General features: G+C 51.9%; 2 protein-coding genes across 3 annotated transcripts in view; one reads left to right on the top strand and one right to left on the bottom strand.

The window, feature by feature from the left end:
• The window catches only part of ZRANB1 (zinc finger RANBP2-type containing 1), an 81,205-nt gene extending 74,825 nt beyond the window's left edge, over nt 1–6,380 (top strand). Inside the window, exons 7-10 of one of the 2 annotated variants that reach the window (XM_020973637.2) lie at nt 292–412; nt 1,808–1,937; nt 2,215–2,444; nt 2,921–6,380. In XM_020973637.2, coding sequence (XP_020829296.1) covers nt 292–412; nt 1,808–1,937; nt 2,215–2,444; nt 2,921–3,139 — 700 coding nt within the window. In that variant the 3' untranslated portion in view covers nt 3,140–6,380. The remainder of the gene's footprint in view (nt 1–291; nt 413–1,807; nt 1,938–2,214; nt 2,445–2,920) is intronic. The other variant, XM_020973638.2, reaches the window with a different exon arrangement.
• Nucleotides 6,381–6,878: 498 nt separating this feature from the next.
• The window catches only part of CTBP2 (C-terminal binding protein 2), a 34,394-nt gene continuing 15,411 nt past the window's right edge, over nt 6,879–25,861 (bottom strand). Inside the window, 8 exon segments of the mRNA XM_020973635.2 lie at nt 6,879–8,301; nt 10,953–11,070; nt 11,680–11,807; nt 13,179–13,309; nt 13,390–13,604; nt 15,204–15,410; nt 16,552–16,696; nt 19,960–20,114. Of these exon segments, the coding sequence (XP_020829294.1) occupies nt 8,121–8,301; nt 10,953–11,070; nt 11,680–11,807; nt 13,179–13,309; nt 13,390–13,604; nt 15,204–15,410; nt 16,552–16,696; nt 19,960–20,114 (1,280 nt within the window). The 3' untranslated portion in view covers nt 6,879–8,120.

Below are 25,861 nucleotides of genomic sequence, written 5' to 3'. Positions count from 1 at the left end.
TTCCTCATCTGCAGAATGGGGATGATCCTAATTCTCAGGGTGGCTAGGCGGGTTCTTTGAAAACTCTTAAGAGACCATAGAAATGTGAGCTTTTCTTCTCGAAGGGGATGTAGTGAGCCCTGTCTGTATCGGCACAACTTCGCATCTTGCAAGTCAGGCTGCTCAGTCCCTTCCCATGCAGTGGGGCCAAGAGATCAGATGCAGCTTTACCAGTTCCTTACAGTGTTATGACTGTTAATATATGAATGACTGCCAAGTGCTTCTTTTTAAAAGCTTTGTTCACTGTTTTAGGTTTTATACACGTTGGAAAGAGTGGGAGTCGTGGTATTCTCAGAGCTTTGGTTTACATTTTTCCCTCAGAGAAGAACAGTGGCAGGAAGATTGGGCATTTATACTCTCTCTTGCTAGTCAGGTAAGAACACTTGGGGCCGGAAGCCTTCTGTTGTTACGTGTTCTGTGTTGTTATAGATGTTAGTAGCAGTGCATAGAGTGAGGGGCTCCGAGTCTGTAAGACCCGAGTTCAAATCTGGGCTCAGACACTTACTTACTGGCTGTGTATCCCTGGGCAAGACCTCTCTCTGCCTTGGTCTCTTCACCTGTAAGATGAGGATGATAATAATAGCACCTGCCTCTCAGGGGTCCTGTGAAGAACGAATCACATAATCATTGTAAATAGTAAGTATGACCAAACCCCATGGCAAAGGTTCCTGCCCAAAGCGTGATTGCAGGCAGAGATGCCAAATTGGTGAATGAAGTACTGAGTTATAGCTCCCAAATTGGAAGACATGTAGTTATAGCAGGAACTAATACATGGTTGGCAGTATTTTAGTATTAACTTTTTAAATCAGTATGGCAATTCTTGGGCATGGTTTTTTGGGTTTTTTTGGATGAGGCTGTTGGAGTTAAGTGACTTGCCCAGAGTCACACAGCTAGTGAGTGTTATGTATCTGAGGCCGGATTTGAACTCAGGTCCTCCTGACTCCAGGCCCAGTGCTCTATCCACTGCACCATCTAGCTGCCTTTGTTTTTTTAAAGAAAGTCCTCAGAAATGAATGAATGTAATTGGTACAACCAGAAGTTGTTTTTTTTTAAACCATACTTCGTAGTTTCTGTTGGAAACTGCCCCCCCCATTTGTTAGCTCTTCAGAAAGAATGTCATTTTTAAAAAGTTTTATTGATGCCTTTTATTTTAACATCAGTTGTTTTAAAATCAGCCAACACAGTGACCATGACCAACAATAGTATATAATGTTCCACCCCAGTAGCCTCTCCTCTTCTTCTGACTCCCTGTGGAATGTTTCCTCACATTTTTTCTGGGTCCAGGATCATAATTTCACAGTGAAGAATATTGGTTTTTTGGCCTTCTTGCATAGAGTTGTTTTAGAGCTGTAGAATCCTGTCCCCTCTAAGACATTACACTATGTTGATTTGAAGCCTTGCCGTTTTTAGACAGTCACAAAACTCTGTTCCTCTGGGCGTTTGAGAAAAGGCTCAAATGCCACATCGCCCCAGTGGCAGTTTTGTGCCTGGCGGCACATACTGGAAAACATCTCTGTGGTATGATTGACACTAAGTGTCTTTATCTAGAAAGATGAAGATCTTGGTCCCTGGCATTCTAGAAAGCGAGGTCCTTGTAGCCTCTGAAGATTGCTATTTGTGTTGTCTGCATTAGCTGCTGTAGTCTGTATATTGAAAGATCCGATCTCCAACCTCTGTGGCTTCACATTCTCCTGTTGTTTCCTTTCCTTTACCTGGTTTGCTTCTAAAACCTGAAAGGAGAAATTGTTCTTTTTTGTGTTTTGCATAGCCTGGAGCAAGTTTGGAGCAGACCCACATTTTTGTACTTGCACATATTCTTAGACGACCAATCATAGTTTATGGAGTAAAATATTACAAGAGTTTCCGCGGAGAAACTTTAGGATATACCCGTTTTCAAGGTAAGCCATTTGGTAATATTGCACTGTTACACTGTCACTTGGGGCCCAGTGCAATTTCTTTCTTGTCAGATTCTTACATATTGATGGATGGTGGGATGGTCTCATACTTGTTTTTCCTTTACTTCCCCAAATTTGGAGTAGATTATGGTGAAAGGAAAGTTCTAGCGTGAATTGAAATAGATTGATGTGGGAGTGGGAGTAATGGATGACCTGGTGGGTCAGAGTGATGCTAGAGGGTAGACTTCCCCGGGTACTTCTGACTCTACCTTTTCCCCAGGTGTGTATTTGCCTCTGCTCTGGGAACAGAGTTTCTGTTGGAAGAGTCCCATTGCTCTGGGCTACACACGGGGCCACTTCTCGGCCCTGGTTGCCATGGAGAATGACGGCTATGGTAATCGAGGCGCTGGTGCTAACTTGAACACAGATGACGATGTGACCATCACTTTTTTACCTTTGGTGGATAGTGAAAGGAAGCTATTGCACATACATTTCCTCTCTGCTCAAGAGGTAAGAAGCAGTTCCATGAACAAGGGGTCCCCCACTTTGGGCTGAGTTTAGGAGTGAACCTGCCCCTGCTGTCAAAGCTCCTGGGTTCCACGTAATATGTAATAACACTTAGACGCCCTCCTTCCTGTGGTTCTCCTGCCAGCTCGATGCAGCTATGCCTGGGGTCCTTGGGCCTGTGAGACCAAATACCATGACCTCGACCCCAGAAGTGTCAGGAAGCGTTCAGGTGGTTGTCTGGAGTCTACTTTGATTTCCTGCCTTCTGTGTTCTGAATATCATGGTCAACGTGTCATGTCATGTCAACAACGTGAAAATACTGCTGTGCGTGTGTGTGCATCCCCAAGACAGACACAGACACACGTGCACATACGCTCTTTTGCTCTGGCATTCCCAGTAGGTAGTGGTGGGGCCAGGCATGAGGATGCTCTCTGTGCCGAGGTCTAAGTGCCTTCTGTCTTCTCTCTCCCCTCCCCAAGCTTGGCAATGAGGAACAGCAGGAGAAGCTGCTCCGGGAATGGCTGGACTGCTGCGTGACGGAGGGTGGCGTGCTTGTTGCCATGCAGAAGAGCTCCCGCCGGCGCAATCACCCCTTGGTCACACAGATGGTGGAGAAGTGGCTTGACGGCTACCGCCAGATCCGCCCTTGCACGTCATTGTCGGACGGAGAAGACGACGAAGATGAGGAAGACGAGTGAGGTGGTTGGGGAGTGAGCTGTCCGTGCCACGGTTTGGTGAATGCCTCAAGGTTGGGGTCATGCTGCGAGCAGTCAGTCACTCCGGGACAAACTAGCGGCTAGCAGCCACCTGCTGTCCCAGGGATTTTCTGATCCATACACCATGGAGAGAACACAAGTGCGCATCTGCTGTGCGAACAGAGAACTCTGGTTGGGCTAGAGTTTGTAAAAAGCTAATTTTATTATCAAGACAGAACATTTTGTTTTTTTCCTTTCAAATTGTAAATCTGTCTATAAATGTACCGCATGTGGCTGTGTAAGAAGTTGTGTAATAGGAAAAGTTGTACCAGCATCTTCAAATTATTGAGAGGTTTCTATTCAGTATGGGCACTTAGCAAACACATATTAGATGGCTATTTGTTCTTTTGAAATTTCCTTTCATGGTAGAATTGCTGTTCTACATCACTTTTTAAGTATTCTGACATATTAAGACCCTTTTGTGTTCTGTTCTGCTGGTGCCGCAGTCAGATAATGGGAGGATTTTTATTCACACAGATCATCCACAGCAAAACAGAAAGAAGTTTATTGGATTAGTATTATTTTTTTAAGTTCCTGCTGTGCCCAGTGTAATAAACATACAATCTTAAGGAACAAACTGTGGAAGAAAAGCCACATTTCTCATGGACTGAACTTGATAGAATATTCTTCGCTGATTTTGAAGTCTCTAGCTTTCCATCAATTCATTTTCCTTTTTCTGAAGGATATTTTTTTTCTTTCTGTCTGTAGTACTTATTTATTTGTTTGGAATAGTGACCTAAAATGAGGGTTCTTATTCCAAATATTTGGCCAAGCACAGTCATTGAGTTGGCTTATCCCTGGACACTAGGCAGGCCCTTGGGAAGTAGCCAGTCCAATGATGGCCTGTGGTCCATTGTGTACCCAGTGAATTGTGTGAAGTTTGCTAACTCAGACTTGATTGAGAATTTCATGCCTCTCAGATTGTCACTGTCAGTGCACAGCAGAGCGTTTTTTAAGCTGGCGTGATTCTTACTGTCTTACCTGTTGGGGCTCTAAGGTAAATCCTGTTGGAAATGGGGCGTGCCTTCGTCTAGGCAGGTGGGGACACTGTTGGCAGTTCAGAATAAAGATTTTACGAAGAGTCAGATGGTTGAAATGCACTGTATGATGAATTTCTCAGTAGAGACCTCTGGAATGTTTCTTGCATGTTGAGTGATGTGCCATTCTTTTTAAGTTTTCTTTTAAGTATGAGCTCAAAGTATATTCTTTAGTAGAAAACCCTTGTAAATGGCTGACACTTTTAGCTATACAATCGGTAATGGGTCAGGTTTTATTCCCAAATAAGCTGAAAAGGAGCTGTTATGAGCACTCTGAAAATTAGGTGGTAGTGTGGGTGATTATATAGACCTCTGAAATTAGAATTGGGAAAGAAGTCTCCTAGTCAAATCCTCCTCCTTCCCCAAACTCCGTAGCTGAAGACTGTGAAAACCCTCAAGAATTTGCTGCTTTCGTGCTGTTGAAATGTGCACAACTTCTAGGTGCTGTCGACAAGACGTCCAAATCAGAAACACACTCATGTTGTACTGGTTTGTGTTTGCAGCCCCCCACCCATCCATTTTAAAAGTCATTACCATTTTTCCTAGTGAAATGTCGTGTTTGGTCACGTGTCTGCTAAGTCTCTTTTGGTGTCTGCTAAAACCACAGGCAGGCTTCTTTGCAGGACTCGTGTATTAAAAAGACATGGACATGGGACAGAACATCCAGTCTTCCCCTTTTTTACCCTGAAATGGAAAGGATCAGTTTTCTTACAAAGCAGTCTTAATACTGTAACATTGACCAATGGATAGATTTAAGAACAAACACTTTCTCTTCTACAGTAAGCTATGAGAATCAGTAATCAAAGAAAGAATTTTCTTTTTTCCAAGGACTTTGGTAGACATTTTTTTCTCTCGGTAGGATCAGTGTTCCTCATCTAAGAAATAGATACCTGATGTGACACTTACTGGTGTCATCCCTCTGGAGGCAGGCATACATCCCGGCGCTCTCTTTGTTGGAAGCAGAGACTACCCTGCAAGTTGGAGATGCCAGAAATAAAAAGTTTTGAGAAAAAAACCCCTGTGTTATCACTGTAGTTATATACTCAAACCGACCAAGGAGAAATCAGTAAGGCTTGGCAGACTGGCTCTGGCAGGCTTTCTGCTCGAGTCCGGTTGTCTGTTTTATCACAGATTAATGACCCTAAAAATAGAGCTAGTGTTGCCAGGATGACGTGTCGAGATTTCCCTATGGGAATAATTGCTGGCTCCACTGTTCCATGCATCGAGCTTGTTATGGGCCTTTTAGACGGCTCCACAGTAGGTTGGCTTATTCAGAGCAAAAGTTTTATTTTGAAACAAAGAAATCTTCAGTAAGTGAAAAGGAACCTTGTGGGCAAATGAAATTTATGCTAACTTATTTTCTGATAACCACAATTTCCAGGATGAGCTTTTTAACTCTGTAAGATGTGAGCGTCCAAAAGGGCCACTTTACAGAACTACCCACAATGGGTTTGTCTCTCCTTCAGAACCTCCCGTCCCCCCAAGCTTCTTTACGACTGCGTGGGTCTTTGGCCACCGAAGTTGGGACTGTCCTTGCAGAGAGGATTGGACTGCTGTTCCCAGCTGCTTGGTAGCGGCAGTCAGTTGGGACGGCCAGGGAACAGTGAACGAATTTTGGGTGAGGGGAACCATGCTGCTTATGGGACTTAGCAGAGAGGTGCTGTGAAGACTGAGCAAGAGGAGATTGTTCATGGCAGCCCAGTCAGTCATCACCCTGTGCCACCAAGCAGGAAGGGCTTCACTCAGTGTGACTCTTCAGGCAATTCCCTGTGCTTGCTAAGCCCAGTGTTACAGATTAGCGTCAAGGACGTTGAAATTGTGTCTCTGTATTTCTGTTATGGACGTTACACTACAACCCCAGCTCTAAAGTGAGTTTAGACTACAAGGGTGACTTTACATTGCTCTTGAGTTTTACACGTTGGCAAAATGTTTCTTTTGGGGAGAAGCATATTTTCCAAACACGTGTATGTACTGAAGGAGGAAGGTACCAAGGTACCAAAGTCCCTAGCTAGGGAACTGCTCCACAAACCATCCAATCAATGCCATATTGCTTCCCTAAGATACTTAGAAATCAATCTTTCTGGAAGGAAAAAAGGCCACAAAGAGATCTTAGAACATTTTGATAATAAATGGTGGATGATAAAGTATTCTCTTCATGTCTCTGAATTCTAATCTGTAAACTTCGTGACAGAAAAAAAAAGACTTGACCTTCTTGACAGGTAATTTTGGGCAGATTTTAAAAACAAGAGTAGAAATTTGTGACTATTTAATGCTAAAATACCTGGAAGATAATTATTTCATCTAAGAACAGCATAGAAGTGAAAGGTAATTTTCAGTGATACTACTTGAGAGCATTGAAGTATCTAAGTTTTATAGCAAACTGGGGAATTCTGTCTGTAGTTGTCTGTATCTGTCTCTGTGAAGTCTTAGGATGGACCGAAAGGTCACCGAGCCTCGTCTGGGCTGTCTGTCCTCCATCCTTACACAGCTGACTCCAACAGTGCTCACTGTAACGCGCAGCCTCACTGGGATGCTCCATGATCTACGCTAAGGCCTTTTGTTAAGGGACAAGAAAGAGCTGGAATAGCAGCATTTCCCCTCAAAATTAAAATGGCCCAAAGGGGCTGGAACTTCAGAACTTAGCAGAAGTTTTGATCACGTTTTATTGAAAACTGCACTGACCGCTAAATGTCCGCCTTTACAATAAACAAATACAAGAACAGGTAACACACTAAAACAAAACATCCTGCTTGCTGATAGCCAATTCTTGGTTTTCTTTTTGGGACAGCTGTCAAGATATCTTTGTGTCACAGAAACAGGAAGGTACCTATACAAAGGCTCAAAACAGGCCATCTTTTTAAAAGAAAAAGGCAATGATTCACAAAAGACTATGAATATAACATGGAACTAGTTGGTACAAATCTAACAGGATTTGTTAAAATCAGTCACACCTAATAACACATTGGAAGTGTTCTTGTATAAAATATCACGTGAAGAAAAGAAGACTTTTATCAATGTCTAAAAAAGTGGGTTTTGTTCATAGACAATCTGACAAATTACCATAAAAAGTGTTTCCTGAGACATAAGGAAATGCAACATTATTCTTCTTGAGCTTTTAGCTCAAGACTTTCCACTCAATAAAATAGCTGAGGATCTGAAACTGAGAAAATATATTTGAGTACAAACAGCTTGTGAAATTTAATACTTTTTTCTTTCTTTTTTTTCTTTTTTGCATCATTAAGAGGGTTTTACTGAGCTTACAGCCAACCGCTCAGGGGTGTGTGTGTGTGTGTATAGTTCAGATGAGGGAGAAATAGGTTTCACTGTACACAGAAAACTTGACTATATTCAGTATCTTAAGCTTTGTAGTGTCTACCACAGGAAAACCATTTTCTCCTCATCCTTGTAGATAGTTTGTCCTTCTAGCCAAAGAGGTAACCAGCCACATGTGGACAGAAGAGGCTGTAGTCCCATGATTAGGTTTCCTCTCTGCAATTTCCTATTCGGATGGTTGGATCTCTTGATGCAACATTCTAAAGCAGATGTCCAAGACCTGCTGTTCCCAAGGGAGTGAGAAAGGAAAAAGATCTATTTATTCTTGTGATTGGTGCACAGATGAAAAAACTTAACACACAATAACAGAAGTTGGTTGTTCATGTTATCACATCCTCACTTTCCAGCACTCATAAGCAGACGGGCCGACTTGTGGGTGGTTCTCCCTGCCTCGCCTTCGGATCGCCTCGTTTCACACTGCAACGTCAGTGATGCATCGCTCCAGAATCCCCGCTGTGAATTCTACATCAGATTCCTGTTCTCGTAGTTCCTGTCCATTGTTCACTGTTTCTTGGTCCCAAGTTTATGTAAATGACTTTTTGTTAAATTAGCTACTATTGCTCATTGGGGTGCTCTCTGTTGTCTCCATGTTTTGTGGGCTGGTTAGGAGAGGGAGCTTGGGAAGGATGTGCCACGGTTGGAAGGTTATGAGTAACGGGAATCCCTCCTGGGATAATGCCTTCCATAGCTGCAGGAATTCCTCCAGGCGTTACACTGACTATGCCAGGTGGGTATCTAAGGAAGAAAAGAGAAGATGGATGGTTTAAGGCAAGTTACAAAGAGATACTTCAATAGAGGGACAAGAACATTCACCTTTTCAGAGTCCATTACCAACATTTCTGTCTGAATTCTAGAGACTCTGGAAAAATAGGCTAGCCAATGTGTACTTGAAGGCTGTGACCTGGAAATGGTGATCATTCCGTTTCTTTAGAACACTTACACAGAGCAAGCAACTATTGTTTAAGCTTACAATTTCATTATAGTGTGGTTGTTTTTAAGGGGTTTGCCTTGAAAACTGATTCAAGGCCTGCCCCCAAACCATAAAAGCCTGTGCAAATATGTATGCACAAAGTCACTTTACATCTGTGCTCCAAGCAACCCCCTAAGACAGGCAGTCTTGGTCATGCTCACTGCAGAGTTTCCACATTTGGAAATCATATGAAATCATAGTTTTGTTCAGATGTGAGATGACATCTTAAGTTTAAAATGGATGAATTTGATATTAACACATCATGAGGATATACCTCTTGTTTTCATGCAGTGTTACCCAGTTTGAAGTTGAAATTCAGAGGATGAAATATATAAACTGTGACCCTGGGCAAGTCACTTAACCCTAATTGCCTTAGAACAACAACAAAAGAGTATATAGCTTAGACCCTGGATGTAGTGGAAGTATGTACTATGAGAATTCTTAACTCCCATGTATATTATGTAGAGGAGAAAGAGCCTAGATCTAAGACAACTGGGAAAACAAAAAGTGCTTTGGCCTCATCCTAACACATTGCTTCCATGAATAAATAGGCCCTAGCCAGGAAAATGCCCTCACTGCCAAATGCAAAGGATGTTGTGTTGGCTGCCTGCAGACCCAGCACAAATCTAAGAAGGTGGGCATCTGCCATCTGCCCCTTTCCACGTTTTTAATGTGCTGAACGTGGGAACTCAGGTTCAGCTTCATTGCTCTGTCTTCGATAAGTGGTCAGAATTTAAAAAGTCAAGGGATAGGCTGATATTTTAAAATGCTTTATTAAATAAGTTAGGCCAGACTGCGATGTGGGAATCTGGAGGCAGCAGTCACTTTTCTTTATAATCACAAAGTAACAATTTTCACCGTAGAACACCAGGTTCTTGCCCTTGGCAAGTGAGGCAGATAACTTTTTAAAAATCCTGCAATGGAAACATCAACTTGGAGAGTATGTGTGTGGAGTGATGTATCTTACAAGGGAAGAAGTCTGCCCTTGACATGACACAGAAGGTCCACTGAACTGGAACAGAACTAGAGAAAGGGGGACCTGAGAGGGGCCGTCGGCCCAACCCACGCAAAAATCCCCTACATTCTTGCCTTTTGTTCAGCTTGAACAAAGGATTCATTTCCCTCTCGTAGACCTTGGCTGCTTCCTTTCAACTCTCCATCTATGATCAGATGATTGTGTTTGGCCTTAGAAGGCTGCACAGTTAAGAGAAGTGGGGAGTTTTCAGATCCGAGCTGCTTCAGGGGGGCAGTGGCGCCCTCATCTGGGCGTGGCAGGCTGCCCAGCTGGCCCGTGGGCTCAGCGTCAGTGAGGTAGAAATGTGCTCCCTTCCACAAGGTGAGTGACAGGGTGGAGCTGGGACGCATGACTGGCTCTTTGCAGGTCCACATGTGGCACATGAGGGAGTGTGGCAACCGCTCCAAGTTCCACGGAAGTAAGGTCTTGCCCTTTTGGACGGCTGCCGAACCATGCCCAGGCTGGCCGAAGTCAGCAACTGGATGGCTTTCCTAGCGTCTCGTGAGGCTCATCCGGGTAGGAGCATCCAATGGACTGGTGGGGACTCTGGCCCAGAACTTAACATATTCATGAGAAATGTCTACCCCCTGGACTTCCGGGTCCTGAGCGCAGGCTGTGCGGTTAGATGCACATGCATAGCGGCATATGTGTTTAAAAACAATGCCTCCAGTTCCTCCCATCTTCTCTCCCTCTTGTCTAAGCGATCACTGGTTACAATTCATTTCCACCTGAAACGTCTGGGGTGGGGAGTGAGGTCTCGACCTGTGACTTCACGAATGTAGCAAACTCCCAGGGTTTTCCCACCGCGACCCGCAGCCCATGCCCTCACAGCTAGTATGGTACCGCTTCTTTTGTCCGCGGCTGATGGACAGTCCAGCATCAGCTGGGCTCGGTGTCCAAAAACGAAAGGGAAAGTGGACAGAAGTGAAGAGAGAGCTCTGTCTTTGTGAAAGTCACCTCAGAAGTTGCTGACTCTTATGACTTTCTGTTCTTTTAACCATTTCTCCACCCTGTTCCCGGAGGCCCCTGGAAGCTGGATTTTTTAAAATTGTCTCACTTCTGGGAAGCCGGAGGAAGGGAAGCCAACTAAAAGCAGCCCTTCAGCAATATCCCCCAAACCTTGTTCTCAGCTCAAAAACTCCAGCAGTTTTTATATCCTGGACTAAAGAAAATGCCATTTGGTTCAAGGGCTTGGCCTGCATATTCAGCCAGAATCGGGATGGTGAGAGTGCCCTTCCGGTATGTATCTGAAGGGGGATGTTGTGAAGAAGCTACTGTGTGCACCAGAGAAGAGCCAGGAGCGTGGCAAGAAGTCTTCGCCAGGCCTCCGGCCCTCCCAGCTCAGACATGGCACCTGGAGGGCCCAGGAGGGCGGGTGCCACGTGGAATCTCCCCTCTCACCTGTAGGTGGCACCATTGAGCTCTGGATGGATTGCCTGTTGATCCATTACAGACCACGGAGCAGAGGTGACGAAGAATTCCTTATTCACGCAGTTTCTTAAGCTGTCTGGGATGCGACCTGGAAGCCAAGGGGTGGAGTGTCACTGAATGCTTGGACTAGGAGGGGTGACGGGAGAATGCAGCCACATATCCCCAGCAGAGGGGGCTACCACACCCCACAGCCTTGCTTCAGAGACAAGAAAAGGCTGAGGGGATGCTGGTCACTCAATGATGGAGGGCCCCTCCCTCCACGCCTGGGGGGGGCCTCTCCCGGCCCCCTGAGGAGCCCTTCTCAGAATCATAAAGTGAAGCCTCTCACATTAAAAGTAAAAAGTTCTCGGATCATCGGTTAGGGCAAGTCCTCTCCTCTAAGCTCCACTTACTATTATTAATTTATCTATGCACTCAGAAGGGGAAGGAACAAATGATACAGACCGATGCTGGGCCCTTTCGGACGGTGCGTCCCCTCCAGTTACTTATTTGGATGGGGGTGGGAGGAGGGCATGGTATAGGGGTCTCGAACTTCCAACTTATCCAGTCTCACTCCACCCAGGCCTTGGCCACTAATGGTAACTCAATGTAAACCAAGCCTCAAAAAAGGCAGGGGTGGTGGAACTCCGGCCTAATCATTGTAGGGCCCTGGACTGAGTGCCCCTGCTGAGCTCTGCCCGTCTGGGCAAAGGCGTACCTGTGATTGCTCGGCGAATTTCAGTCGCGGCTGCCTCCCTCATCTCCAGCGATGCCTGCTCACTATACCAAGCCGTGTGCGGCGTACAGATTAAATTTGGTGCGTCCTTCAGCGGGCCCTGAGCAAAACTATGGAAATGAGGGAAGAAGGCAGAATGTGTGAACAGGGAAAGCGAGCAGCCGGGGCCGTGGGGCAGGCAGCCCCCTTCCATTCCTCTCCAATAGGCTGCAAGGTTCACCAACAGCTGCCATTTTCACTGCATTTTCTCCGCAACCACCCTGTGGGGTGGGGAGTCCGGTCAATCAGGACAGCTGCCACGTTACAGATGGCAGAGGCAGTATGATTCCAGACAGGGCCGGCCTTGGGGTCAGAATCACCTGGGCTGGAGGCCTTCCTCTGACCCACACCGGCTGTAAGACTTGGGCCCCAGCACCCCCGAAGGCCAAGTGCCAGAGGCCCGTCTGACAAAACCCAGGGGTGCGGCCCACGAGACAAATCCTTATCCTGACAATGGGAGAATTTAACCTGCCATAATGAGAAGCTTCGAAGAGGCCCAGTGAGACCAGCAAGAAACCTTCCCTAGCCCCCTCAGCTGCTAGTGTCTGGCTCCCTTCCCTGGCCCCCCAGCCGCTGGTGCCCGGCCCCCTGCCCCACAAGCGATTTCATGCTCCCTACATGCAAACGTGGTTTCCCCCTGAGCAGTTGGCAAGGACCTGTAAAAAATAATATAACAGTAAGTCTAAGACAGTTGGGCGGGGGCTCCCGTACAAAGCGATGATCTACATTGAAGGCAGTGAGTCGGAAGTCAGGAGGAGCCCCAGGGCGTGATGGCCAAGGAGGCTGACGATGTGGTGGAGACCATTACAGGAAGGGCTTTAGAAGCTCAGTAGGAGTTTAGAGATGAGAGGGAGAGGGTCATGGGAGCGGTCTGTGCAGGGAGGCACATGGGCACACCCACCCTTCATCCCTCAGGCACCAGGGGAGGCGAGGGAAAGGCCATGAAGGCATGCATTAAGGGAAGCATGGGATCAGTGGTGAGGGCAGAAATGGGAGATGTGGCAGCAGACTAGACAGAAGAGGTGAGGAGCCCAGGATGCTGCCGAGCCTGCGAGCTGAGGGGCCCTCTGCCTGAGACAGAAAAGGAGCGTTTATGGAGACATGCTGCTTTGAGGATGTCCCTGGGATATCCACTCTGGACTGTCCAGCGGGCGGCTGGTGAGGCTAGAGGGAAGCTCGGGGAGAGGCTGGAGCTGGATATTAAATCCTGGGGGATCCTGAGATGCCCAGGACGGGACCCTGGTGAGCGCCCATCACTGGCAGGACGGAGGAGCTGTCAGGCGTCAAGAGAGTCCCGCAAGCGCATCGGACTTGGGCCACTTGAACCAGCGCCGAGTCAGCTGGGTGAAGGGGAGGCCCTAGCAGGACAGCAATCTCCTTGGGGGCCAGGAGGCTGCCTAAGGTCTCACTGCTTACCCCCTCCCCCCCTTAGCGGTACTTACCTAAAAGGTTCCGATTCGTGCACATCCAGCGCCGCCCCTCGTATCCGGCCCTCTTTGAGGGCCTGGGCCAGCGCCTTCTCGTCCACCAGCCCCCCTCGGGCCGCGTTCACCAGGAACGCGCCTTGCCTCATCTGCAGGGGAGGAAGGGGAAGAGCGTGAGAAGCCTGCGTGTGGGCCGGCTTTGGGGCCTGGCCCGGGGTCCCCTCCTCACCTGCTTGATGGTGAAGTCATTGATCAGGTGATGGTTGTGTTCGTTGAGGTTACAGTGCAGGGACACGCAGTCACTCTGGTAGAGCAGGTCCTGGAGGGTGTAGATCCGCTGGACGCCCAGAGACCGCTCGATGCCGTCCTGCAAGTAGGGGTCGTAGAATATGACACTGAAGCCAAAGGCCTTGGCTCGGACGGCGACGGCCTGCCCGGTGCGACCTGTGGAGACACAAAATGCGTGCAGGAGCCCCCTCCCCGAGGCCCAAGGCCAACCGAGCCACCCGCCAGAGACACGGGCAACTGGGCGTCCCCTCGTGCTGGGCCCTGTGCCAGCTTCCTGGTGGGTCCTCCTGCCCCCCTCCACTCCCTCTCCAAAACATCTGCCACGTGCCAACTGCCAGGATGCCAAGGACCTGAATGGGCCCCTGCCCTGCCCCCTCACAAATGGGCACCCACACGCCTGTCCCAATCTCCCTGGGTGTGGCTGTGAACTCCCCTGCAGCTGACTCTGGGCCGGCCCCCACTCACCTGCCTGGCTAGGGAAAGGGAAATGGCTGGTTGGAAGGACTGCCCCCCTCCCCTGCAGGACACCCCCACCGGCCCTCCTGCCCCTCCAGGAAGGGTGGCTGGAGAGTGGCTTGTGGGGTGCCATCTTGCTCCCAGGCTGCCACAGAGGGTGAGGATGAATGACCCCGTGAAGATGAGCACCAAGAGCCTGGAAACCTGCCACCCTGGCCGGGACCAAGTCTCTCCCTCCTCTCTCCTGAAGATGTTTCAGCACACAACCAGAACTCTCACAGGGGCGCAGGCTGGCAAAGTGCAGATCCAAATCAAACCCGCAACCAATACGCGTATTGATTGGCCCTAAATCAAACGGGAACGTGCTGGAAGGGGCCGGGCCAGATGGCCGCAGAAGCTATTTCTTGTTCTACTTCTCTGAGCTGCGTTGCCACCTTGTGACCTTGGGCAAGTGCTTAGCCTGTCCTAGCCTCACTTTGCCAGTCTGTAGGAGGAGGGTGGCTAACACAGACCCCAAGGTCCCTTCCAGCTGCACACTAAACGATGATTCTCTAAAATCAGCATCCTTCACGCACTTCCGACAACCACAACCACCAGTCACCTCTGTTCTTTCCCACACAGGAGATGCTGTTATTCCTTCTCAACGCTTTCTCCACAGCTTGGACCGGCTGGCTTCTAAGAGTGCTGATCGACCAAACAGCAACACACAGGGTCGTATATTGACAGCTGGAAAGCCCAACTCTTCCATTTTACAGATGGAGAAACTGAGACTTACAGGTCCTAAGAGGCAGAGCTGGGATTTGAAGCCAGGTCCTCTCACAGGGAAGGGGTTGGGGGGCAGCTGTCCTGCCCCAACAGCAGCAGGTGGGAGGCAGGGAGATCTGAGTTCTGATCATTTAGACAATTTGATTTAATCCCTCAGACATTTGCTAGCTGTGTGATCATGAGTAAGTTCCCTCTCAGTTTCCCCATCTGTAAAATGGGGGTGTCTGGAATGGACGACCCCTGAGGTCCTTTCCAGCGCTAGGCCCACGATCTCATGACCAGCGCGCTTTGTGTATGTGATTTGGCTCTGTTTCTCAGGCCACCTTCCTTGTGTTTCTTGGGATGGCTTACTACTTACTTCATGGCTATTTCTTCATCCCCTCATCCCCTCATCCCTTCCTTCCTTCCCGTCTCTCCCACATAGGGGACAACCGCTTGAAGGCGGGGTCCCTTCTGACAGCTACAAGCATCTTACACCGACTGCGTGCCTCGCCCCTGGCCAGGCAGAGACAGGGCCCTGCAGTCCGTACGTACCAAAGCCGATGAGGCCGAGCGTCTCCCCGCGGATGCGCGCTGCCCCCGAGGCCACCTCACGGATCTGCTCCACGCTCTGGACCCGCGTGCCCTCCCTCAGGGCCTGGTACAGCCAGGTGTTTCGCCGGTAGAGGTTGAGAATGTGACATATGGTGGAGTCTGCTGTCTCTTCCACGGCTGCCGAGGGGATGTTACACACGGCAATCCCTGGGAAGAGGGGAGGTGACGAAGGTGAGGCTGGGCCGGCTGGGGCCACCTGTGCTTGCCACACCTGGAGCAGCCTTGGGAATGTACAGCTCCACACTGGGCCTTATCCAAGTTCCTCACCTCCCACCTCCACACCTTTGTACAGCCTGCCCCCATGCCAAGTGTTTACTCTCCTCGCCTCAGACGGGTTCAGGGTTCAAACAGAGCTCTTCTTCCTGCCTCAACCAAGACGCAGGAGAGGTGGCTAGCCCCAACACCCTCCCCGCTGCCTCACCGTGGGGGGGAGATGAGCCTGGGTCCTAGGAGGGGCAGTGAGCCCCACCCAATTCTGGGTGTGAGTGAGCGGGCCAGTTACTGAGCTTGCATGTGTGTGGGCAGACGGAGGCAGACCCCTTCCCACCATGTCGCAAAGCCTTGCTGCTTTTCCCCAAGCCCCAATCCCTCTGTAGCCTCAGTTTCCTCTTGGTTGGATCAGACAGCCTCGAAGGTCCTGCCTAGCTGTGAGTCTACGACTGACCCACCAGAGGAGGCAGCTGCCTCTGAACTGGGGGAAGGTCTGCTTTGGAAGCCTCTCGCGTCTGAGGCTGAATTGGAACTCTGGTCTTCCTGAGTCCAGGTGGAGCGCTATCTCCACTGCGCCACGGGCTGTCTGTTCATTCTGTCTGATGTTGACCAAACGCATGAAGGTTTGCTTAGCTCTCTTTGCCTGCCTCGCCTCCCTCCACGAGAGAGGTGCTGGTATTACCCCCTATTACGGTTGAGGAAATTAAGCCTCTTGTGGGAGCCCCGAGTTCGACAGGGCCTGGACAGCCCCTGGGGAGATGCTGCCCCACCTGCCCTCACCTAAAGGTACTCTGACGTGATAAACCTGCTGACGCTGGAGAACAGAAAAGGAAACTGAGGCCAGAGGAGTAGGGGCCCTTGACCTTGAGGTGGGAGGGACATTATTTCCTACATTGCTAGGAGGAGCCTGGGGCCCCATCCCCGGGGAGGCGGGCCAGGCCCACAACAGGCGTCCAACCGCCAGCTCCCCACAGCACCCACAGCACTGTGGGCTTCCTGCCCTCAGGCTGCTCCCAGCCTCAGTTTCCCCCTCTGTGGAGCATCCCCAGGAGCCCGTGCCCCGACCGCCGGCACCTACCCAGCTCTCCGGCCGCCTTGATGTCGATGTTGTCATAACCGCTCCCGATGCGCACGATGACCCGCAGCGCCTTGAACTTCTCCAGGTCCTCGCGGGTGAGGGTGATCGTATGGTACATCATGGCTCCCACGGCTTCGTTCAACACCTGGCCAAGAAGAGCCAAGACCCGTGAGAGCGGTGGGGATCCTGGGGACAAACTGCCCCCCACTCGCACGCGGACAGTCGGTCCGGCAAGGAAGGCCACGTCGGCTGCGCGGGACCACGCAGGGCTGTGCTGCCCCAGCAGGAGAGGCAAGGCTCTGGGTCCAAATCCTGGGGCTGGGGCTACCTAGCGGTCCCTGCTTCTCTGGAAAGCATGAGGTACTGGGGACACTGATGGGAAGAGGAGCCTCTGTGATGCCCCGGGCAGGTGACTGATGCTAAGCAGTTTAGACACAGAGTCCTGGAGCTGGAATCATGAAGATCTGGGTTCAAACTCTGACGCGGTCACTTACTGGCATGTTTAACCTCTCTGGGCCTCAGTTTCCTTATCTGTCAAAGGGGCTGGTGCGGGCGCCAGAAACTCACAGGGACGTCTGGAGGATCAAAGGTGTCTGGCCATTCTGAAGGCACCAGTGAGAATTCAAAAGGAAACGCTTCATTAATAGCAAACCAGCCACAAAGTCCTTCCTGGTGCCTCGGGTCACCATGGTCCCCAAGGCCACACCGCGGGGTGCCTGCCAGCTCGGGCCATCAACAAACACTTAAAGCTCCTATTGTGTGCCGGGGATACAGGATCTGGTCACTCTGGGCATGATGGAGCAGCTCTGACTGGAGGATGACCCCCTCTGACCTCAGCCCCAAAGGGAATGACCAGTGGAGATGTTGCCTGGGGGACTCCTCCCTTGGCCTAGTCAATCCAAAGTCTGGGCTCTGACCCACCCCAATACACCCGCCCCCAATGTTCCCCTTGGAGACCCATGGTCAGGTCCCAAGAACCAAAGGGGCCCACTTCACATTTACTGGTGACCAGGCAGTCAGTCTCAATGGTGGTACGTTGTAGAGGGCCCTAGATGTTCACCTGAGTTCAAATCCAGCCTCAGACATTTACCAGCCAGTCACTTAACCTGTCTGCCTCAGTTTCCTCATCTCTAAAATGGGCATCATGATCGTGATAGCACCGATTTCTCAGGATGTAGTGAGAATGAAATGAGAGATCGTTAAGCGCTTTGCCAACCTTGGACGTGCGTATAAACGCTAACTCTCATCATGGTTCTTCATAGTGGGAGCTCCTCGGAATTGCCCCATCACTCCCTGCCTCGGAAGGGCACTCATCAGCATCCATGGGGCCACTGCTAGAATGTAAGTTCCTCGAGGGCAGGCCTGCTGTTTGAGTACGGTGTCTAGCACACCCCAGGCTACTGACAAATGCTCCCTTTTTTAACAGAGAAGGCCCCTCCTGCTTGCCTAGTTCCCTATGGAGGCAGGGTGGGCCTCAGGCTGAGTGTGGGGAAGACAGCATTTATTATATGCCCACTGTATGCAAGGCAACAGGCTGAGCTGTGGGGACACCTAGACCAAGTCAGACACTTCCTAGCTGGGTGATCCTGGGCAAGTCACTTTACCCTCTCTGCCTCAGTTTCCTCATCTGTAAAATGAGGTGGAGAAGGAAATGATAACCACTCCAGTGTCTCTGCCGAGAAGAGGCGGACGTGACTGAAAAACGACTGAATAACAATAATTGTGACTAGGGCCAAAGGGCTCTAAATGCCCACCGTGGGATCTTTGTATTTGAACCTTGAGGACGCCAGGAGTCCATGGAGCTTCATGGGCAGGGCAGGGGTCAGACCTGCTGATCCCTAGTTCCTGCCATCTGTCCCCTGGATGCCCGAGGGCAGAGGGCCAGGTACCATGCTCAGTTCAGGGGATGCCTGCGCCTGCATCCCTCATCTCGGCCCGATGGGTCAGGGCCTCATCGTCTGGCAGGACTGAGCGGGCCACACCAGCCGTGCCAAGGGGCACCACGTGGGCAGACAGATGTGTGTGTGTAGGATGCTTTCAGGTGACAACTGGTGGGCTGGGTTGGGAGCCGCCCCACGAGGGGTTCTTCCATCCCATCTCTGGGGTCTCACTGCACTTTTTTTTTTTTACTTTTTAGGCATTTGGGGGTTAAGTGACTTGCCCAGGGTCACACAGCTAGTAAGTGTCAAGTGTTTGGTCTGAGGCCAGATTTGAACTCAGGTCCTCCTGACTTCAGGGCCGGCGCTCTATCCACTGCGCCATCTAGCTGCCCCCTCTCACTGCACTTTTTAATCAAAGCTATTCCTGTCCAAACACCGGGTAGGTCCTAAGAGCTAATCCACTCAGGCTAAAGCTTGTCATGGGGCCCTTGTTCCCCAGGACTTTCCCAGGCCCTCCCCCTGAACGAGCACTGGATCCCAGGAGAGGCAGAAGAAGACCAGGCCTGGAGCTTTAAGGGGGAATCACCCCCTTAACTAAGCCTGGGGAAGGGGGAGAGCCCCACGCCCTGCAAGGAAGAGATGCTCTCCATGGCAACCATCCTTGCAGAGAAACACCCCCACAGGGTGCTGAGAGCCAGGCAGAGTCCGTAGCGGTCACTGGCAGTGAGGAGTTGACCCACTGACCGACCACGTGTCCAGGATGGCCTCTTATGACCCCCCCCCCACCTCCAGCAGAGTCTCTGTGGTACAGTCAAGGTGGCACCTCTGTGGGTCACCCCCCTGGGGCTTAGCTGTCTCCTCTGTAACAGGACAGGCTGGATCTGACGGTCCCTTCTGGCTCCTAGTGCACATTCCTAAATCCTACAAGCCGGGGACCCCAATCTGGCCAAGATCACAGGAACAGAACAGACCTGGGGTTGGAAACTGGCTCAGAGTTCATCCATTTTACAGGTAAGTAAACTGAGGCCAGCAGAGGCACAGTGACTTGGCCAAGGTTAATACCAGCAGTGACCCCCAATCCAGCTGTGCCACACCCTCAGATTCTTAGCACCAGAGGGCTAGAACTACAGGGCACCCGGGGATCTGAGAGGCCATTTGGCCACAGCTGCGGAGGGCTGGTGACTTCCTCGTGGTTATACAGGTTTGGGCCCAGGTCCTGTCCGGGCATTGCTCTTTCCACTGGACCACCCTCCCCCTGCAGGGTAGCGGGTGTGCCCCCTGAGGCGCACATGCAGCGCGAGGCATCCAGGACCCCCAGGGCGTGTCACACACACGCCCCCTCTGTCTGTTCCCCTGGAGGCGTGCGGCCCTGGGCTGGCCGGGATGCTGGGATGCTGCTCTGCTCTGTGCGGGGTTTGCTTGCTTTGTTAGAGAGAGAGAGGAGGAGGGCAGGAGGTGGGGGAGAGACAGACAGACGGCCGGAGGGAGGGACGCATGGCGGGGTGTGTGCAGACCTGAGGCCACTCACCTTTTCGTGGATCTCCTGAGTCGATTGTGCATCACAAAAAGCCACTGTGGCCAAGTCTTTCAAAATGGGCATCTCCACGGTGCAGTCCCGCCCATCGAGCAGGGCCACCAGGGGTCGGGGGTGCAGTGGGCCGTTCATGATTTGGGGCCGGATACCTGCAGGGAGCACAAGACAGCAGGGACCGTGAGAGAGCTGACGGTGACTTGGGGCGAGGCCCAGGGGCGGCCCACGGAGAGGTGGCGGGAGCAGGAAGACATCAGTACCGCAGGGCCTCCCTCTGGGGCCGTGAGGTGCAGCAGACACAGGCTGGGCTGGACGCAGGAGGCTCTGCCCCTCCGTCTCTCTGAGCAAAAAGGGGGTCAGTCTCAGTAAGCCCGTACCCTGCCTTCTGCCTCTAACTCTCTGCTTCTGTGACGTATGCTACCATCACACAGATATCGTCATCACCACTGAGCAGATGGGGCTCACTCACAGTCACCCACCCAAACAAAAGCCAGAGGCAGCACTGGAACCCAGGACCACTATCCAGGCTGATTCACTGAGATGCTATTTCCAGCACCAGGGACACACGGCTCAGGTCTTGGGGACCTTCCCAGCCCCAGTCACAGAATGCAACACCCCAAGAAGGTGGAGATTGATGAGGGGAACAGGAAGAAATTCCAGCTCTAACCCAGTTAAAATGAGGAAGGGGTAGGGGGTTGAGCATTCCTGGGAGCGGGGGACCATGGCAGGAATGAGGCCCCACGCCGAGGGAAAGAGGGACCCGCCAACTTGGGGAGCAGCCTGCCTCTGCTGCCCCAGGCAGATCTGGTCCTTTCCAACTCTGTTGTTTCCTGCGCAAACAGAGCTGAGGTGTGTCAGTGTTTTGGAGCTTGAGGAAATTCACTGGGCAGTCTGCTACTGGTGCAGGGTCTGGGGGTGGCACGAGGGCTCTTGGGGTCCTGGTGTGGCCAGGAAGCCCCCAGCATGCCTCTGCCATGACCAGCTGGGCTTTGAGCAGAGAGGCGCCCTGGATGCAACCCACCTGGACAGGCTAGCTGAACTCTTTGAGTTCCCTGGGAGCCTCTTATTAACGAGTCCCAGATCCCCACTTTGCTAATAAGAAACACAGCTGAACAAAATGGCAGTCCATAACACCGGAGCTATTGGGATTTCAGCTTCTGAGCAGAAGAATCCCATTTGCTGAAGCCGCGGGCCGTCTCCTGCAGGCAGGGCTGTAGCTGCATTTCTGCCTTCCCCTGTATCAGCCGAGATGACAAGATTTCCTGGCGGGGGAGGCCACCCATGTAGAGAATGTCGGAGACGGGGGGCCCTGAAGTTCCTCCTCTGACTGAAATGTGCCTAACGGCTAGGAAACTACCTCCTCTCCCCAAAATCACTTCTCTCTGCACTAGCTGGTTGTTAAACACTACATGCAAAACTGCTATGAGCTAGAATTAGTAAATAAACAGAAATCACAGCAAAACTTCAGGAGATGGGCAAACGGAGGGTTAGGGTGTCCCGGGGCTTTTGCTGGCATTTCTGGGGGTGGATGGCCTGGCTGAGCAAGAGGCCGGCCATGGGGGACCACCTAGACACACCTCCCAGCATCTTGGGCATTAGGAGACATTGGTCGGTGTCCCGGGCTGAGCCCGCTGGTGCTGGGGAGCCAAGAACCCCAAACTCCCAGCCCATCCCGTTTCCTGGAGCGAGTGAGTGGCCAGCCAGGGCAGTGGAGCCCAATGGATGGACAGCCTGCTTGTTCCTGCCTCATCCACACACAAAGCCCTCTTCTCCTCCTCCCCTTTGCCCCTGAGTCTTATCAGATTCTGATGACACCCCTGCCCGGAGAGCTCGGGAAGCTTCCCAGGCAGCCTGGCGGGCTTTGTGCGGCCACCGGCCGGCCGGGGCGAGCTCCCTGGGAACAAAGGGCAGGGCTGCTGCTTGGCCGACCACCCACCATCTCGGCTGCCTCCAACATACCTCTGCCAGCCAGCCCGACACAATCCCTGGTGGGGCGGCATGGGACAGCCTCCGAGGACAGTCCGAGGCCAGCCATCGGTCAGATTGCACCCTTGCCCGAGCAGTGACAGTGTTACAAGAAACTGGACACTTTCTGAGACGCTCCCTGCCTGGGAAATGCTGTCTCCACAGTCCTCGTTTCAAACGGCACATGGGAGCAGAGGGAGAGAGCAGGGAGGGGGTGGGGGCCGGGGAGAAGCAAGGACTGGGTAAGACGCTACCACGTTCCCCTGGGTGGGTGTTGCTGCTGCTGCGGCCGCCAGGACCGTCAGGCACAAAGTCCTGCGGTGGCGGACCACAGCTGCAACAACTCCAGACAAACGTCTCTTTGAACACGCAGGCAAATAAAACGCTTTTGTCCGGAGCCCCAGAAGAACGGGCAGGCAAGGAGCTCCGGCCGCTGCTGCCTCCCAGAACTCCCAGACTTTGCTGATGCTGGCTAACTAATTGTGGACCCTGCCAAGCCTGGCTGATCTCAATGCCCTCGAGCAGAGAAGGCTCCGTCTCCCCTCCGGCTGCGCCTGGGCCCCTCCTCGTGTCTTGTTGCCTAGAAATCCGGGTGGCTCCTGGCCTCTCCTCGCTGCAGAAGCCTCCCCCACTTCGGGCTCTCAGGGAGGAAAGAGGAGGCCAACACGTCCAGCTGCTTTGAGTGTGTCTGGCTCTCCTCGCTGCAGAAGCCTCCCCCACTTCGGGCTCTCAGGGAGGAAAGAGGAGGCCAACACGTCCAGCTGCTTTGAGTGTGTCTGCTCATCTACACCATGGGCAGGCCAGCGAGCATGAGGGCCTGGCTCCGGCAAAGAGGCTCCCTGCAGAAGGCTGGGGCACTTTCTCCGGCGGCTGCGGAGGAGGCATGTTGACCTTGCGTTGACCAGTGCCTGGTCTCAGGTGGGAGCAGGAAGTGCGGGGGTAGGGGGGAAGGAAGGTGGAGTAGTCAGCCTGGTGGAGTGTTCTGGGAGGGCGGACTTGCTTGTGTCTCGGCTGAGGGAGCAGGTCAACCCCAGCCCCAGCCGGGACCAGGCATTCCTAGTGTCCCCCAGCCGGCAAGGCCTGTAGGTCTGCATTAAGGTGAGCAAACTCTTTCAACAAGACTGGAGTTTGCAAAGCCCCTTCCTCACAAAGACTGGGAATGGGGGTGGGGGCATGATGGGAAGTACGATGAATCACTCGAAACTGAGGCTCCGGGTTGGGGTGCGACTTGCCTATGGTTACACACTGGGGTCTACGTGCTAAGTCTTAGCTGTGTGACCCTGGGCCAGTCACCTGAATTCTGGCCCCCCCCCTCATCTGTTCAAGGGATGGATTGTCCCTTTCCACTCCAGGCCCTAGAAGAGGATCTGGGGTCTTCTAGCCTCAGTCGACAATGGGGATGTTGTGGGCCGGCCATGGACATGATCAGAAGCAGTGGGGGGGTGGGGAGGGGCACACTCTTGCTCCCTCCCCTCTGGAAGACTTCCCCTGGGACGACCCTGCCCCCTGGGTGGGAGTCCCCGAGTCATTCCCACCAGAGCTTTTGCCTGGTGACGGATTAGTGAAACACCCTGCTCCCATCCAGATAAAGGCTTATGGACCTAGGATGCAGCCCATGGGCCAGGGGAGGAAGGAGAGGCAGCTGGGAAGTGTTCATTCACCACCTATCACAACACCAGGCACCAGGAGCTCGCCGTCTAACAGAAAAATCCCCCGGAATCCCCCTCGCCTACAAACATGTCCTTGCCACTCACTGCCCCCCATACTGGCCATGCAGGGCCCCTCAGCCGGGCTGGTCTGCAGGCGCTAAGTCCCAGCAGCTTATGATGGATAGGACAGTTAGGAAGCCCCCAGCTCAGCGACCACTCCTCCTTCCAAAGCCTTCAAGGCTCCCCGTTGCCCAATGAATGAATGGAGCCAAGCCTTGCCTTGACATTCAGGGCCCAGACTTGTCTAAGCTGGAGGAGGGATGTGGCCCCCTGTCCTGGGATACTCCTGGGACCTCATTATCTTCTTCTGTAAGCACATTGGGGCATGGACTCTATAGTCCCCTGCAGCTTGAAACGGAACTCTATTAACTGGGAAAAACGGGGACTTCCTCAAGTACCAACTAAGACCCCACCTTCCCCAGGAAGCCTTCTGAGCTCCTTCCCTCTGGCCCTGATGTCCTGTTTATCCCGTCTGGAGCTTGCTTCGCATGTACTGCTATGCTCGCTGTCTCCTCTGCTGGACTGTAAGCTCCTCCAGGGCAGGGCCTGTCTTTTGCCTCTTTCTGAATCTCCAGCCCTTGGCACTGTGCTGGGCACATAGTAGGTGCTCACGTGGTGCTTAACTGATGGACAGATACATCCTGGGTGCTCTACTCAGCGCCCAAGTGTGCAGAGAGGTGGGCTAAGCCCAAAACGAAGACACTGTCTTTCCAAAGCCTGATGGATGCCCTGGGCTGCTATAGGAACGGCATCACATGCATGGGCCCTGCCTGAAAAACTCCCAAGCATGGCCCAGGCCAGACGAAAACGCAATGGGAAACGTTCAACAAAATTAATAAAAATAAGATGCAGCCAACAAAATGTGGCTTTCGGTTTCCCCGGTCAATGTGGTGCCCACAGGGATGGTTTCTCCGAGCAGGACACCGCTGACTGCCACCAGTTTCCTTCCGCATCCTGTTAGGGGTTTTCTCTTTCCCTCTTCTCACCCCAATCTTAGCCCAAGAAGGGAGTGGTTTGGCTGGAATCATCCCTCTGGACAACCACAATGACACGGTGCCACTGGGACCCTCACCAGGCAGAGCCAAAGACCATTGAAAGACCCTTCTGGGGTCCATCTGGGCCAGGGAACACAGGTGTGTCCTCACCTCATCTGTGGCACTTTGTCAATTGCTGTGGACCCCCCAGCACTGAGCCTGACCCAGCCCATCCGGTGCCTTCTCCTGTCTGGCCTCCGGCACAAGAGCCGGAACGTGGCAGCACAGCACATACCACACAACAGACGGCTGTTTGTTGACTGACTATTAATAGGGACCTGCTGGTGCTCCAATGGTAGGGCCCTTGAGAACCCAAGGAGGCTCACTCACCTCGGGAATCACAAGAACTCCTCAGTCCAGTAAGTCTTAAGGTCTTTCCTTGAAACAACCCTGGGAGGTCAGCAGAGTAACTAGGATTGTGTCCATTTTGTGGAGGGTGAAACTGAGGCACAGTAAAACATAATCCACCTCAGACACTCACTGGCTGTGTGACCCTAGGCAAGTCATTTTACTCTCTCCGTGTCTTGGTGTCCTTGCCTATACATGGCATTTATCTCTCAGAGATGCTGTGAGGCTCCAATGGGATCTAGGGAGAATCTGGTAAATCTGAAGATGGCCGATCAATACCAGTTGTTAGGAGGGGAGGGATACGATGGGAAAACAAAACTGATAAAATTTATTGGGAGAAAACAAAAAGATCTTCCTTGCCTCGTGCGTCTTCTGTCAACCACAAAGAAATGGGAACTTTCTTCACCATGACTATTTCACAGATGTGGAAACTGAGGCCCAGAAAGAGTCAGTCACTTTCCCGAAGTCAAGGTCACACCAGCAGTGGTTATTTGGGTCGGGATGTGAAATCCAGGTTGTCCAATTCCCCAAGGAGCCCCATTTCTACCGGGAGGCTTTGGGGATTGTGTGTTTGTACACACGTAGGGAGAGAACAGTGACACGCTCCCATCTCTGAAGCTGAGCCCCAAGAGAAGCCACCCCCACGAGGGCTGGAGGGATTGGCTGCATCCTTCAATGCCACGCTGGCTACCTGGGTCCTTGAGGTAATTAGACAAGCCCCTTGCTTTGTAAACACGTTTAGCCACATGTTTTAAACAGGCGCCTGCAGAATCTGAGACCACAGGTGTTCCGGGGCAGCCCAGCACCACTGTCCACCCAGAGCCCTCCTTCAGGGAGCCCCCA

The sequence above is a fragment of the Phascolarctos cinereus genome, unplaced genomic scaffold (assembly GCF_003287225.1).
Source record: "Phascolarctos cinereus isolate Bilbo 61053 unplaced genomic scaffold, phaCin_HiC Scaffold_3;HRSCAF=262, whole genome shotgun sequence".
Classification (NCBI taxonomy): Eukaryota; Metazoa; Chordata; class Mammalia; order Diprotodontia; family Phascolarctidae; genus Phascolarctos; species Phascolarctos cinereus.
This window is presented reverse-complemented; position numbering and strand designations above follow the sequence as displayed.